Here is a 16,649-nt window from a genome sequence, read left to right on the forward strand (position 1 = left end):
CACTTTTGTCTTTCTCTGCGGGATTAAAAGTGACAAACATCTTTTTGTTTCGTGCTGACATCATGAACTTGTTTTTATTCTTTCTTCTGGTCGTGCAAATGCACAGCGTGACGCCTGGTAAGTCCTTTTTTATAACTTTATAAATGATTATTCATCAATCCTCTTTGTGCCTTCACTTATTTGACTTCTGAGAGTTTCTATTACTTATTAATTATATTCATTCTTATATTATTCCAGCTCTTTATTACTTCATCCTGGTTCTTTTTAAACATATTTTAGTGTTTTCCTTTTTTCTTTATCATTCAACAAAATATTCAAAGTGTTCCAAGAAAGTTCTAGAAGCAGAGAAATCCGTTATTTGTTTTCGCTTCAGTTTTTCTTGTTGAAAGACTTATTTTTCCAAGGCTTGTAAGAAGGAACACTGACTTCCTGAAATCTTCAACCACGGAAGTGTCAGAAAGTAATCAAGTGTAGTAACATCATCCCGCCACAAGGTGTCAGTAAGAGTCGACATCAAATGGGCAGAACAGCTTGTGTTCATATTCAGCCTCCATTGGAGAAAAGATATGTTTATTTTCAAAATGTTCAAAGTGTCAACAGATGTCCAATAATTAAATATATTATTCATGTGTTGTACTTGTCATAGAACACCATGTGAGTCTTGACTGTGATATCTAGCAGTGTTTGATGTTGACTTTAAGACCCCACTGAAGACTGAATGAGCTCAAATATTCACAGTGCAAGATTGTTGAACATGAAACTAAATAATAAAAAGTCATCTTGTTGTTGTGTTCTTCTTTCAGTGATTCACACGCTGCAGTATTTCCAAACTGCGTCCTCTCAAGTTCCAAACTTCCCAGAGGTTGTGATTGTTGGTTATGTTGATGGAGTTGAGATTAGTTACTATGACAGCAACATCAGGAAAGCAGAATCCAAACAGGACTGGATGAACAAAATCACAGCAGAGGATCCAAAATACTGGCAGAGACAAACAGAGATCAGTGTTGGTAATGAGTTTACTAACAAACACAACCTTGAAGTTCTTAAGAAGCGTTTCAACCAAACTGGAGGTTTGTTTATGTTGAACTTTCTACTACTTCAATATATTTGATGTACTCTTGTTATACTGTAGTAAAACACACATTACTGCACTGATATACCTTGTCTCTGTCCATCCCATAATAACCTACACAAATACTGTGTGTGTGTGCGTGTGTGTTTGTGTTTGTGTGTGCGTGTGTGTGTGTGTGTATTTGTGTGTGTGTTTGTGTATGTGTTTGTGTGTGTGTGTGTTTGTGTGTGTATTTGTGTGTGTGCGTGTGTGTGTGTGTGTATTTGTGTGTGTGTTTGTGTGTGTGTTTGTGTGTGTGTTTGTGTATGTGTTTGTGTGTGTGTGTGTGTGTGTGTTTGTGTGTGTATTTGTGTGTGTGTTTGTGTGTGTGTGTTTGTGAATGTGTGTGTCTTTGTGTGTGTGTGTGTGTGTTTGTGTGCGTGTGTGTGTGTTTGTGTTTGTGTGTGTGTGTTCGTGTGTGTGTTTATGTGTGTGTGTGTGTGTGTTTGTGTGTGTGTGTGTGTTTGTGTTGTGTGTGTGTTTGTGTAAGTGTTGTGTGTGTGTGTGTGTTTTTGTGTGTGAGTGTAATTGTGTGTGTGTTTGTTTGTGTGTGTGTGTGTGTGTGTGTGTGTGTGTGTGTGTGTGTGTGTGTGTGTGTGTGTGTGTGTGTGTGTGTGTGTGTGTGTGTGTGTGTGACTGCTTTACAACACTTTGTGTGTCTCAGGTGTTCACATTTTCCAGAGGATGTATGGATGTGAATGGAATGATGAGACTGATGAGGTTAAAGGTTGGCAGCAGGAAGGTTATGATGGAGAAGATTACATATCGTTGGACATGAAGACATGGACATATACTGCAGCAAAACCACAAGCTTTCCCTGACAAACTCAAGTGGGACCAGAACATATTTATACTAGACCACCAGAAGTATTATTACACTGAGCTTTGTCCTTCTTACTTGAAGAAGTATGTGAAGAATGGGAAGAAGGTCCTAATGAGAACAGGTAGAAGCACACCTTGTACTTTCACCTTTTAACATGTTAGCACTCCCCCTATAGGAACATTACTGACATTACACTCTGTCTCTTTATACTCTTTTCTCTTTCTCTCACCTTCTCTCCATCTTTACCTCCATCCACCCCTTCTCTCCATCTTTACCTCCATCCACACCTTCTCTTAATCTTTACCTCCATCCACACCTTCTCTCCATCTTTACCTCCATCCACACCTTCTCTCCACCTTTACCTCCATCCACACCTTCTCTCTATCTTTACTTCCATCCACACCTTCTCTCCATCTTTACCTCCATCCACACCTTCTCTCTATTTTTACCTCCATCCACACTTTCTCTCCATCTTTACCTCCATTCACACCTTCCCTCTATCTTTACCTCCATCCACAACTTCTTTCCATCTTTACCTCCATCCACACCTTCTCTCCTTCTTTACCTTCCTTCCACCCCTCCTTTCCATCTTTACCTCCATCCACACCTTCTCTCCATCTTTACCTCCATCCACACCTTCTCTCCATCTTTACTTCCATCCACACTTTCTCTCTATCTTAACCTCTGTTCTCATCTTCTCTCCATCTTTACCTCCATCCACACCTTCTCTCCATCTTTACCTCCATCCACACCTTCTCTCCATCTTTACCTCCATCCACACCTTCTTTCTATCTTAACCTCCGTTCTCATCTTCTCTCCATCTTTACCTCCATCTACACCTTCTCTCCATCTTTACCTCCATCCACACCGTCTTTCCATCTTTACCTCCATCCACACCTTCTCTCCATCTTTACCTCCATCCACACCTTCTCTCCATCTTTACCTCCAATCACACCTTCTCTCCATCTTTACCTCCATCCACACCTTCTCTCTATCTTTACCTCCATCCACACCTTCTCTCCATCTTTACCTCCATCCACACCTTCTCTCCATCTTTACCTCCATTCACACCTTCTCTCCATCTTTACCTCCATCCACACCTTCTCTCCATCTTTACCTCCATTCACACCTTCTCTCCATCTTTACCTCCATCCACACCTTCTCTCTATCTTTACCTCCATCCACACTTTCTCTCCATCTTTACCTCCATTCACACCTTCCCTCTATCTTTACCTCCATCCACACCTTCTCTCCATCTTTATCTCCATCCACACTTTCTCTTCATCTTTACCTCCATCCACACCTTCTCTCCATCTTTATCTCCATCCACACTTTCTCTTCATCTTTACCTCCATCCACACCTTCTCTCCATCTTTAATTCCATCCACACATTCTCTCCATCTTTATCTCCATCCACATCTTCTCTCCATCTTTACTTCCATCAACACCTTCTCTCCCTTTTTACCTCCATCCACATCGTCTCTCCATCTTTACCTCCGTCCACACCTTTTCTCCATCTTTACTTCCATCCACCCCTCTTCTCTATCCTTACCTCCATCCACACCTTCTCTCATCTTTACCTCCATCCACACCTTCTCTCTATCTTTACCTCCATCCACTCCTTCTCTCCATCTTTACCTCCATCCACAACTTCTCTCCATCTTTACCTCCATCCACACCTTCTCTCCATCTTTACCTTGATCCACACCTTCTCTCCATCTTTACCTCCATCGACACCTTCCCTCCATCTTTACCTCCATCCACACCTTCTCTCCATTTTTACCTCCATCCACACCTTCTCTCCATCTTAACCTCCATCCACACCTTCTCTCCATCTTTACCTCCACCCACACCTTCTCTCCATCTTTACCTCCATCCACACCTTCTCTCCATCTTAACCTCCGTTCTCATCTTCTCTCCATCTTTACCTCCATTCACACCTTCTCTCCATCTTTACCTCCATCCACACCTTCTCTCCATCTTTACTTCCATCCACACTTTCTCTCTATCTTAACCTCTGTTCTCATCTTCTCTCCATCTTTACCTCCATCCACACCTTCTCTCCATCTTTACCTCCATCCACAGCTTCTCTCCATCTTAACCTCCATCCACACCTTCTCTCCATCTTTACCTCCACCCACACCTTCTCTCCATCTTTACCTCCATCCACACCTTCTCTCCATCTTAACCTCCGTTCTCATCTTCTCTCCATCTTTACCTCCATTCACACCTTCTCTCCATCTTTACCTCCATCCACACCTTCTCTCCATCTTTACTTCCATCCACACTTTCTCTCTATCTTAACCTCTGTTCTCATCTTCTCTCCATCTTTACCTCCATCCACACCTTCTCTTCATCTTTACCTCCATCCACACCTTCTTTCTATCTTAACCTCCGTTCTCATCTTCTCTCCATCTTTACCTCCATCTACACCTTCTCTCCATCTTTACCTCCATTCACACCGTCTTTCCATCTTTACCTCATCCACACCTTCTCTCCATCTTTACCTCCATCCACACCTTCTCTCCATCTTTACCTCCATTCACACCTTCTCTCCATCTTTACCTCCATCCACACCTTCTCTCTATCTTTACCTCCATCCACACTTTCTCTCCATCTTTACCTCCATTCACACCTTCCCTCTATCTTTACCTCCATCCACACCTTCTCTCCTTCTTTACCTCCATCCACCCCTCCTTTCCATCTTTACCTCCATCCACACTTTCTCTCCATCTTTACCTCCATTCACACCTTGTCTCCATCTTTACCTCCATCCACACCTTCTCTCTATCTTTACCTCCATCCACACTTTCTCTCCATCTTTATCTCCATTCACACCTTCCCTCTATCTTTACCTCCATCCACACCTTCTCTCCATCTTTACTTCCATCCACACTTTCTCTCTATCTTAACCTCTGTTCTCATCTTCTCTCCATCTTTACCTCCATCCACACCTTCTCTCCATCTTTACTTCCATCCACACTTTCTCTCTATCTTAACCTCTGTTCTCATCTTCTCTCCATCTTTACCTCCATCCACACCTTCTCTCCATCTTTACCTCCATCCACACCTTCTCTTCATCTTTACCTCCATCCACACCTTCTTTCTATCTTAACCTCCGTTCTCATCTTCTCTCCATCTTTACCTCCATCCACACCTTCTCTCCATCTTTACCTCCATCCACACCTTCTCTCTATCTTTACTTCCATCCACACCTTCTCTCCATCTTTACCTCCATCCACACCTTCTCTCCATCTTTACCTCCATCCACACCTTCTCTCCATATTTACTTCCATCCACACCTTCTCTCCATCCACACCTTCTCTCCATCTTTACCTCTATCCACACCTTCTCTCCATCTTTACCTCTATCCACACCTTCTCTCCATCTTTACCTCCATCCACACCTTCTCTCCATCTTTACCTCCATCCACACCTTCTCTCTATCTTTACTTCCATCCACACCTTCTCTCCATCTTTACCTCCATCCACACCTTCTCTCCATCTTTACCTCCATTCACACCTTCTCTCCATATTTACTTCCATCCACACCTTCTCTCCATCCACACCTTCTCTCCATCTTTACCTCTATCCACACCTTCTCTCCATCTTTACCTCTATCCACACCTTCTCTCCATCTTTACCTCCATCCACACCTTCTCTCTATCTTAACCTCCATTCTCATCTTCTCTCCATCTTTACCTCCATCCACACCTTCTCTCCATCTTTACTTCCATCCACACCTTCTCTTCATCTTTACCTCCATCCACACCGTCTCTCCATTTTTACTTCCATCCACACCGTCTCTCCATTTTTACTTCCATCCACACCTTCTCTCCATCTTTACCTCTATCCACACCTTCTCTCCGTCTTTACCTCTATCCACACCTTCTCTCCATCTTTACCTCCATCCACACTTTCTCTCTATCTTAACCTCCATTCTCATCTTCTCTCCATCTTTACCTCCATCCACACCTTCTCTCCATCTTTACTTCCATCCACACCTTCTCTCCATCTTTACCTCCATCCACACCGTCTCTCCATTTTTACTTCCATCCACACCTTCTCTCCATCTTTACCTCCATCCACACCCTCTCTCCATCTTTACTTCCATCCACACCTTCTCTCCATCTTTACCTCCATCAACACCGTCTCTCCATTTTTACTTCCATCCACACCGTCTCTCCATTTTTACTTCCATCCACACCTTCTCTCCATCTTTACCTCAATCCACACCTTCTCTCCGTCTTTACCTCTATCCACACCTTCTCTCCATCTTTACCTCCATCCACACCTTCTCTCTATCTTAACCTCCATTCTCATCTTCTCTCCATCTTTACCTCCATCCACACCTTCTCTCCATCTTTACTTCCATCCACACCTTCTCTCCATCTTTACCTCCATCCACACCGTCTCTCCATTTTTACTTCCATCCACACCTTCTCTCCATTTTTACTTCCATCCACACCGTCTCTCCATTTTTACTTCCATCCACACCTTCTCTCCATCTTTGCCTCTATCCACACCTTCTCTCCGTCTTTACCTCCATCCACACCTTCTCTCCATCTTTACCTCCATCCACACCTTCTCTCTATCTTAACCTCCCTTCTCATCTTCTCTCCATCTTTACCTCCATCCACACCTTCTCTCCATCTTTACTTCCATCCACACCTTCTCTCCATCTTTACCTACATCCACACCGTCTCTCCATTTTTACTTCCATCCACACCGTCTCTCCATTTTTACTTCCATCCACACCTTCTCTCCATCTTTACCTCTATCCACACCTTCTCTCCGTCTTTACCTCTATCCACACCTTCTCTCCATCTTTACCTCCATCCACACCTTCTCTCTATCTTAACCTCCATTCTCATCTTCTCTCCATCTTTACCTCCATCCACACCTTCTCTCCATCTTTACTTCCATCCACACCTTCTCTCCATCTTTACCTCCATCCACACCGTCTCTCCATCTTTACCTCCATCCACACCTTCTCTCCATCTTTACCTCCATCCACACCTTCTCTCCATATTTACTTCCATCCACACCTTCTCTCCATCCACACCTTCTCTCCATCTTTACCTCTATCCACACCTTCTCTCCATCTTTACCTCTATCCACACCTTCTCTCCATCTTTACCTCTATCCACACCTTCTCTCCATCTTTACCTCCATCCACACCTTCTCTCCATCTTTACTTCCATCCACACCTTCTCTTCATCTTTACCTCCATCCACACCGTCTCTCCATTTTTACTTCCATCCACACCGTCTCTCCATTTTTACTTCCATCCACACCTTCTCTCCATCTTTACCTCTATCCACACCTTCTCTCCGTCTTTACCTCTATCCACACCTTCTCTCCATCTTTACCTCCATCCACACTTTCTCTCTATCTTAACCTCCATTCTCATCTTCTCTCCATCTTTACCTCCATCCACACCTTCTCCCCATCTTTACTTCCATCCACACCTTCTCTCCATCTTTACCTCCATCCACACCGTCTCTCCATTTTTACTTCCATCCACACCTTCTCTCCATCTTTACCTCCATCCACACCCTCTCTCCATCTTTACTTCCATCCACACCTTCTCTCCATCTTTACCTCCATCAACACCGTCTCTCCATTTTTACTTCCATCCACACCGTCTCTCCATTTTTACTTCCATCCACACCTTCTCTCCATCTTTACCTCAATCTACACCTTCTCTCCGTCTTTACCTCCATCCACACCTTCTCTCTATCTTAACCTCCATTCTCATCTTCTCTCCATCTTTACCTCCATCCACACCTTCTCTCCATCTTTACTTCCATCCACACCTTCTCTCCATCTTTACCTCCATCCACACCGTCTCTCCATTTTTACTTCCATCCACACCTTCTCTCCATCTTTACCTCCATCCACACCTTCTCTCTATCTTAACCTCCATTCTCATCTTCTCTCCATCTTTACCTCCATCCACACCTTCTCTCCATCTTTACTTCCATCCACACCTTCTCTCCATCTTTACCTCCATCCACACCGTCTCTCCATTTTTACTTCCATCCACACCTTCTCTCCATTTTTACTTCCATCCACACCGTCTCTCCATTTTTACTTCCATCCACACCTTCTCTCCATCTTTACCTCTATCCACACCTTCTCTCCGTCTTTACCTCTATCCACACCTTCTCTCCATCTTTACCTCCATCCACACCTTCTCTCTATCTTAACCTCCCTTCTCATCTTCTCTCCATCTTTACCTCCATCCACACCTTCTCTCCATCTTTACTTCCATCCACACCTTCTCTCCATCTTTACCTACATCCACACCGTCTCTCCATTTTTACTTCCATCCACACCTTCTCTCCATCTTTACCTCTATCCACACCTTCTCTCCGTCTTTACCTCTATCCACACCTTCTCTCCATCTTTACCTCCATCCACACCTTCTCTCTATCTTAACCTCCATTCTCATCTTCTCTCCATCTTTACCTCCATCCACACCTTCTCTCCATCTTTACTTCCATCCACACCTTCTCTCCATCTTTACCTCCATCCACACCGTCTCTCCATCTTTACCTCCATCCACACCTTCTCTCCATCTTTACCTCCATCCACACCCTCTCTCCATCTTTACTTCCATCCACACCTTCTCTCCATCTTTACCTCCATCCACACCGTCTCTCCATTTTTACTTCCATCCACACCGTCTCTCCATTTTTACCTCCATCCACACCTTCTCTCCATATTTACTTCCATCCACACCTTCTCTCCATCTTTACCTCCATCCACACCTTCTCTCCATCTTTACCTCCATCCACACCTTCTCTCCATCTTTACTTCCATCCACACCTTCTCTCCATCTTTACCTCCATCCACACCGTCTCTCCATTTTTACTTCCATCCACACCTTCTCTCCATCTTACCTCCATCCACACCCTCTTTCCATCTTTACCTCCATCCACACCTTCTCTCTATCTTAACCTCCGTTCTCATCTTCTCTCCATCTTTACCTTTATCCACATCTTCTCTCCACCTTTACCTCCATCCACACCGTCTTTCCATCTTTACCTCCATCCACACCTTCTCTCCATTTTTACCTCCATCCACACCTTCTCTCCATCTTTACCTCCATTCACACCTTCTCTCCATCTTTACCTCCATCCACACCTTCTCTCTATCTTAACCTCCGTTCTCATCTTCTCCCCACCTTTACCTCCATCCACACCTTCTCTCCATCTTTACCTCCATCCACACCGTCTTTCCATCTTTACCTCCATCCACACCTTCTCTCCATTTTTACCTCCATCCACACCTTCTCTCCATCTTTACCTCCATTCACACCTTCTCTCCATCTTTACCTCCATCCACACCTTCTCTCTATATTAACCTCCGTTCTCATCTTCTCTCCATCTTTACCTCCTTTCACACCTTCTCTCCATCTTTACCTCCTTTCACACCTTCTCTCCATCTTTACCTCCATCCACACCTTCTCTCCATCTTTACCTCCATCCACACCTTATTTCTATCTTAACCTCTGTTCTCATCTTCTCTCCATCTTTACCTCCATCTACACCTTCTCTCCATCTTTACCTCCATCCACACTTTCTCTCCATCTTTACTTCCATCCACACCTTCTCTCCATCTTTACCTCCATCCACACCTTCTCTCATCTTTACCTCCATCCACACCTTCTCTCCATCTTAACCTCCGTTCTCATCTTCTCTCCATCTTTACCTCCATTCACACCTTCTCTCCATCTTTACCTCCATCCACACCTTCTCTCCATCTTTACTTCCATCCACACTTTCTCTCTATCTTAACCTCTGTTCTCATCTTCTCTCCATCTTTACCTCCATCCACACCTTCTCTCATCTTTACCTCCATCCACACCTTCTCTCCATCTTAACCTCCGTTCTCATCTTCTCTCCATCTTTACCTCCATTCACACCTTCTCTCCATCTTTACCTCCATCCACACCTTCTCTCCATCTTTACTTCCATCCACACTTTCTCTCTATCTTAACCTCTGTTCTCATCTTCTCTCCATCTTTACCTCCATCTACACCTTCTCTCCATCTTTACCTCCATCCACACCGTCTTTCCATCTTTACCTCCATCCACACTTTCTCTCCATCTTTACCTCCATTCACACCTTCCCTCTATCTTTACCTCCATCCACACCTTCTCTCCATCTTTACCTCCATCCACACCTTCTCTCCTTCTTTACCTCCATCCACCCCTCCTTTCCATCTTTACCTCCATCCACACCTTCTCTCCATCTTTACCTCCATTCACACCTTCTTTCCATCTTTACCTCCATCCACACCTTCTCTCTATCTTTACCTCCATCCACACTTTCTTTCCATCTTTACCTCCATTCACACCTTCCCTCTTTCTTTACCTCCATCCACAACTTCTTTCCATCTTTACCTCCATCCACACCTTCTCTCCTTCTTTACCTCCATCCACCCCTCCTTTCCATCTTTACCTCCATCCACACCTTCTCTCCATCTTTACCTCCATCCACACCTTCTCTCCATCTTTACTTCCATCCACACTTTCTCTCTATCTTTACCTCCGTTCTCATCTTCTCTCCATCTTTACCTCCATCTACACCATCTCTCCATCTTTACCTCCATCCACACCGTCTTTCCATCTTTACCTCCATCCACACCTTCACTCCATCTTTACCTCCATCCACACCTTCTCTCCATCTTTACCTCCATTCACACCTTCTCTCCATCTTTACCTCCATCCACACTTTTTCTCTATCTTTACCTCCATCCACACCTTCTCTCCATCTTTACCTCCATCCACACCTTCTCTCCATCTTTACCTCCATCCACACCTTCTCTCCATCTTTACCTCCATTCACACCTTCTCTCTATCTTTACCTCCATCCACAACTTCTTTCCATCTTTACCTCCATCCACACCTTCTCTCCTTCTTTACCTCCATCCACCCCTCCTTTCCATCTTTACCTCCATCCACACCTTCTCTCCATCTTTACCTCCATCCACACCTTCTCTCCATCTTTACTTCCATCCACACTTTCTCTCTATCTTAACCTCTGTTCTCATCTTCTCTCCATCTTTACCTCCATCCACACCTTCTCTCCATCTTTACTTCCATCCACACTTTCTCTCTATCTTAACCTCTGTTCTCATCTTCTCTCCATCTTTACCTCCATCCACACCTTCTCTCCATCTTTACCTCCATCCACACCGTCTTTCCATCTTTACCTCCATCCACACCTTCTCTCCATCTTTACCTCCATCAACACCTTCTCTCCATCTTTACCTCCATTCACACCTTCTCTCCATCTTTACCTCCATCCACACCTTCTCTCTATCTTTACCTCCATCCACACCTTCTCTCCATCTTTACCTCCATCCACACCTTCTCTCCATCTTTACCTCCATTCACACCTTCTCTCCATCTTTACCTCCATCCACACCTTCTCTCTATCTTTACCTCCATCCACACCTTCTCTCCATCTTTACCTCCATCCACACCTTCTCTCCATCTTTACCTCCATTCACACCTTCTCTCCATCTTTACCTCCATCCACACCTTCTCTCTATCTTTACCTCCATCCACACTTTCTCTCCATCTTTACCTCCATTCACACCTTCCCTCTATCTTTACCTCCATCCACACCTTCTCTCCATCTTTATCTCCATCCACACTTTCTCTTCATCTTTACCTCCATCCACCCCTCTTCTCAATCTTTACCTCCATCCACACCTTCTCTCCATCTTTACCTCCATCCACACCTTCTCTCCATCTTTAATTCCATCCACACATTCTCTCCATCTTTATCTCCATCCACATCTTCTCTCCATCTTTACTTCCATCAACACCTTCTCTCCCTTTATACCTCCATCCACATCGTCTCTCCATCTTTACCTCCGTCCACACCTTTTCTCCATCTTTACTTCCATCCACCCCTCTTCTCCATCTTTACCTCCATCCACACCTTCTCTCATCTTTACCTCCATCCACACCTTCTCTCTATCTTTACCTCCATCCACTCCTTCTCTCCATCTTTACCTCCATCGACACCTTCCCTCCATCTTTACCTCCATCCACACCTTCTCTCCATTTTTACCTCCATCCACACCTTCTCTCCATCTTAACCTCCATCCACACCTTCTCTCCATCTTTACCTCCACCCACACCTTCTCTCCATCTTTACCTCCATCCACACCTTCTCCCCATCTTTACCTCCATTCACACCTTCTCTCCATCTTTACCTCCATCCACACCTTCTCTCTATCTTTACCTCCATTCACACGTTCCCTCTATCTTTACCTCCATCCACAACTTCTTTCCATCTTTACCTCCATCCACACCTTCTCTCCTTCTTTACCTCCATCCACCCCTCCTTTCCATCTTTACCTCCATCCACACCCTCTCTCCATCTTTACCTCCATCCACACCTTCTCTCATCTTTACCTCCATCCACACCTTCTCTCCATCTTAACCTCCGTTCTCATCTTCTCTCCATCTTTACCTCCATCCACACCTTCTCTCCATCTTTACTTCCATCCACACTTTCTCTCTATCTTAACCTCTGTTCTCATCTTCTCTCCATCTTTACCTCCATCCACACCTTCTCTTCATCTTTACCTCCATCCACACCTTCTTTCTCTCTTAACCTCCGTTCTCACCTTCTCTCCATCTTTACCTCCATCCACACCTTCTCTCCATATTTACTTCCATCCACACCTTCTCTCCATCCACACCTTCTCTCCATCTTTACCTCTATCCACACCTTCTCTCCATCTTTACCTCTATCCACACCTTCTCTCCATCTTTACCTCTATCCACACCTTCTCTCCATCTTTACCTCCATCCACACCTTCTCTCCATCTTTACTTCCATCCACACCTTCTCTTCATCTTTACCTCCATCCACACCGTCTCTCCATTTTTACTTCCATCCACACCGTCTCTCCATTTTTACTTCCATCCACACCTTCTCTCCATCTTTACCTCTATCCACACCTTCTCTCCGTCTTTACCTCTATCCACACCTTCTCTCCATCTTTACCTCCATCCACACTTTCTCTCTATCTTAACCTCCATTCTCATCTTCTCTCCATCTTTACCTCCATCCACACCTTCTCCCCATCTTTACTTCCATCCACACCTTCTCTCCATCTTTACCTCCATCCACACCGTCTCTCCATTTTTACTTCCATCCACACCTTCTCTCCATCTTTACCTCCATCCACACCCTCTCTCCATCTTTACTTCCATCCACACCTTCTCTCCATCTTTACCTCCATCAACACCGTCTCTCCATTTTTACTTCCATCCACACCGTCTCTCCATTTTTACTTCCATCCACACCTTCTCTCCATCTTTACCTCAATCCACACCTTCTCTCCGTCTTTACCTCCATCCACACCTTCTCTCCATCTTTACCTCCATCCACACCTTCTCTCTATCTTAACCTCCATTCTCATCTTCTCTCCATCTTTACCTCCATCCACACCTTCTCTCCATCTTTACTTCCATCCACACCTTCTCTCCATCTTTACCTCCATCCAGACCGTCTCTCCATTTTTACTTCCATCCACACCTTCTCTCCATTTTTACTTCCATCCACACCGTCTCTCCATTTTTACTTCCATCCACACCTTCTCTCCATCTTTACCTCTATCCACACCTTCTCTCCGTCTTTACCTCTATCCACACCTTCTCTCCATCTTTACCTCCATCCACACCTTCTCTCCATCTTAACCTCCCTTCTCATCTTCTCTCCATCTTTACCTCCATCCACACCTTCTCTCCATCTTTACTTCCATCCACACCTTCTCTCCATCTTTACCTACATCCACACCGTCTCTCCATTTTTACTTCCATCCACACCGTCTCTCCATTTTTACTTCCATCCACACCTTCTCTCCATCTTTACCTCTATCCACACCTTCTCTCCGTCTTTACCTCTATCCACACCTTCTCTCCATCTTTACCTCCATCCACACCTTCTCTCTATCTTAACCTCCATTCTCATCTTCTCTCCATCTTTACCTCCATCCACACCTTCTCTCCATCTTTACTTCCATCCACACCTTCTCTCCATCTTTACCTCCATCCACACCGTCTCTCCATCTTTACCTCCATCCACACCTTCTCTCCATCTTTACCTCCATCCACACCCTCTCTCCATCTTTACTTCCATCCACACCTTCTCTCCATCTTTACCTCCATCCACACCGTCTCTCCATTTTTACTTCCATCCACACCGTCTCTCCATTTTTACCTCCATCCACACCTTCTCTCCATATTTACTTCCATCCACACCTTCTCTCCATCTTTACCTCCATCCACACCTTCTCTCCATCTTTACCTCCATCCACACCTTCTCTCCATCTTTACTTCCATCCACACCTTCTCTCCATCTTTACCTCCATCCACACCGTCTCTCCATTTTTACTTCCATCCACACCTTCTCTCCATCTTACCTCCATCCACACCCTCTTTCCATCTTTACCTCCATCCACACCTTCTCTCTATCTTAACCTCCGTTCTCATCTTCTCTCCATCTTTACCTTTATCCACATCTTCTCTCCACCTTTACCTCCATCCACACCGTCTTTCCATCTTTACCTCCATCCACACCTTCTATCCATTTTTACCTCCATCCACACCTTCTCTCCATCTTTACCTCCATTCACACCTTCTCTCCATCTTTACCTCCATCCACACCTTCTCTCTATCTTAACCTCCGTTCTCATCTTCTCCCCACCTTTACCTCCATCCACACCTTCTCTCCATCTTTACCTCCATCCACACCGTCTTTCCATCTTTACCTCCATCCACACCTTCTCTCCATTTTTACCTCCATCCACACCTTCTCTCCATCTTTACCTCCATTCACACCTTCTCTCCATCTTTACCTCCATCCACACCTTCTCTCTATATTAACCTCCGTTCTCATCTTCTCTCCATCTTTACCTCCTTTCACACCTTCTCTCCATCTTTACCTCCTTTCACACCTTCTCTCCATCTTTACCTCCATCCACACCTTCTCTCCATCTTTACCTCCATCCACACCTTATTTCTATCTCAACCTCTGTTCTCATCTTCTCTCCATCTTTACCTCCATCTACACCTTCTCTCCATCTTTACCTCCATCCACACTTTCTCTCCATCTTTACTTCCATCCACACCTTCTCTCCATCTTTACCTCCATCCACACCTTCTCTCATCTTTACCTCCATCCACACCTTCTCTCCATCTTAACCTCCGTTCTCATCTTCTCTCCATCTTTACCTCCATTCACACCTTCTCTCCATCTTTACCTCCATCCACACCTTCTCTCCATCTTTACTTCCATCCACACTTTCTCTCTATCTTAACCTCTGTTCTCATCTTCTCTCCATCTTTACCTCCATCCACACCTTCTCTCATCTTTACCTCCATCCACACCTTCTCTCCATCTTAACCTCCGTTCTCATCTTCTCTCCATCTTTACCTCCATTCACACCTTCTCTCCATCTTTACCTCCATCTACACCTTCTCTCCATCTTTACCTCCATCCACACCGTCTTTCCATCTTTACCTCCATCCACACTTTCTCTCCATCTTTACCTCCATTCACACCTTCCCTCTATCTTTACCTCCATCCACACCTTCTCTCCATCTTTACCTCCATCCACACCTTCTCTCCTTCTTTACCTCCATCCACCCCTCCTTTCCATCTTTACCTCCATCCACACCTTCTCTCCATCTTTACCTCCATTCACACCTTCTTTCCATCTTTACCTCCATCCACACCTTCTCTCTATCTTTACCTCCATCCACACTTTCTTTCCATCTTTACCTCCATTCACACCTTCCCTCTATCTTTACCTCCATCCACAACTTCTTTCCATCTTTACCTCCATCCACACCTTCTCTCCTTCTTTACCTCCATCCACCCCTCCTTTCCATCTTTACCTCCATCCACACCTTCTCTCCATCTTTACCTCCATCCACACCTTCTCTCCATCTTTACTTCCATCCACACTTTCTCTCTATCTTTACCTCCGTTCTCATCTTCTCTCCATCTTTACCTCCATCTACACCATCTCTCCATCTTTACCTCCATCCACACCGTCTTTCCATCTTTACCTCCATCCACACCTTCACTCCATCTTTACCTCCATCCACACCTTCTCTCCATCTTTACCTCCATTCACACCTTCTCTCCATCTTTACCTCCATCCACACTTTTTCTCTATCTTTACCTCCATCCACACCTTCTCTCCATCTTTACCTCCATCCACACCTTCTCTCCATCTTTACCTCCATCCACACCTTCTCTCCATCTTTACCTCCATTCACACCTTCTCTCTATCTTTACCTCCATCCACAACTTCTTTCCATCTTTACCTCCATCCACACCTTCTCTCCTTCTTTACCTCCATCCACCCCTCCTTTCCATCTTTACCTCCATCCACACCTTCTCTCCATCTTTACCTCCATCCACACCTTCTCTCCATCTTTACTTCCATCCACACTTTCTCTCTATCTTAACCTCTGTTCTCATCTTCTCTCCATCTTTACCTCCATCCACACCTTCTCTCCATCTTTACTTCCATCCACACTTTCTCTCTATCTTAACCTCTGTTCTCATCTTCTCTCCATCTTTACCTCCATCCACACCTTCTCTCCATCTTTACCTCCATCCACACCGTCTTTCCATCTTTACCTCCATCCACACCTTCTCTCCATCTTT

The 16,649-nt window shown here is 44.7% G+C and overlaps 1 protein-coding gene across 1 annotated transcript in view; it reads left to right on the top strand.

The window, feature by feature from the left end:
• The window catches only part of LOC133609135 (major histocompatibility complex class I-related gene protein-like), a 31,246-nt gene that overhangs the window by 10,867 nt on the left and 3,730 nt on the right, over positions 1–16,649 (top strand). Inside the window, exon 2 of the mRNA XM_072913593.1 lies at positions 804–1,070. Coding sequence (XP_072769694.1) covers positions 804–1,070 — 267 coding nt within the window. The remainder of the gene's footprint in view (positions 1–803; positions 1,071–16,649) is intronic.

This window comes from Nerophis lumbriciformis, linkage group LG07, assembly GCF_033978685.3.
Source record: "Nerophis lumbriciformis linkage group LG07, RoL_Nlum_v2.1, whole genome shotgun sequence".
NCBI classification, from domain to species: domain Eukaryota; kingdom Metazoa; phylum Chordata; class Actinopteri; order Syngnathiformes; family Syngnathidae; genus Nerophis; species Nerophis lumbriciformis.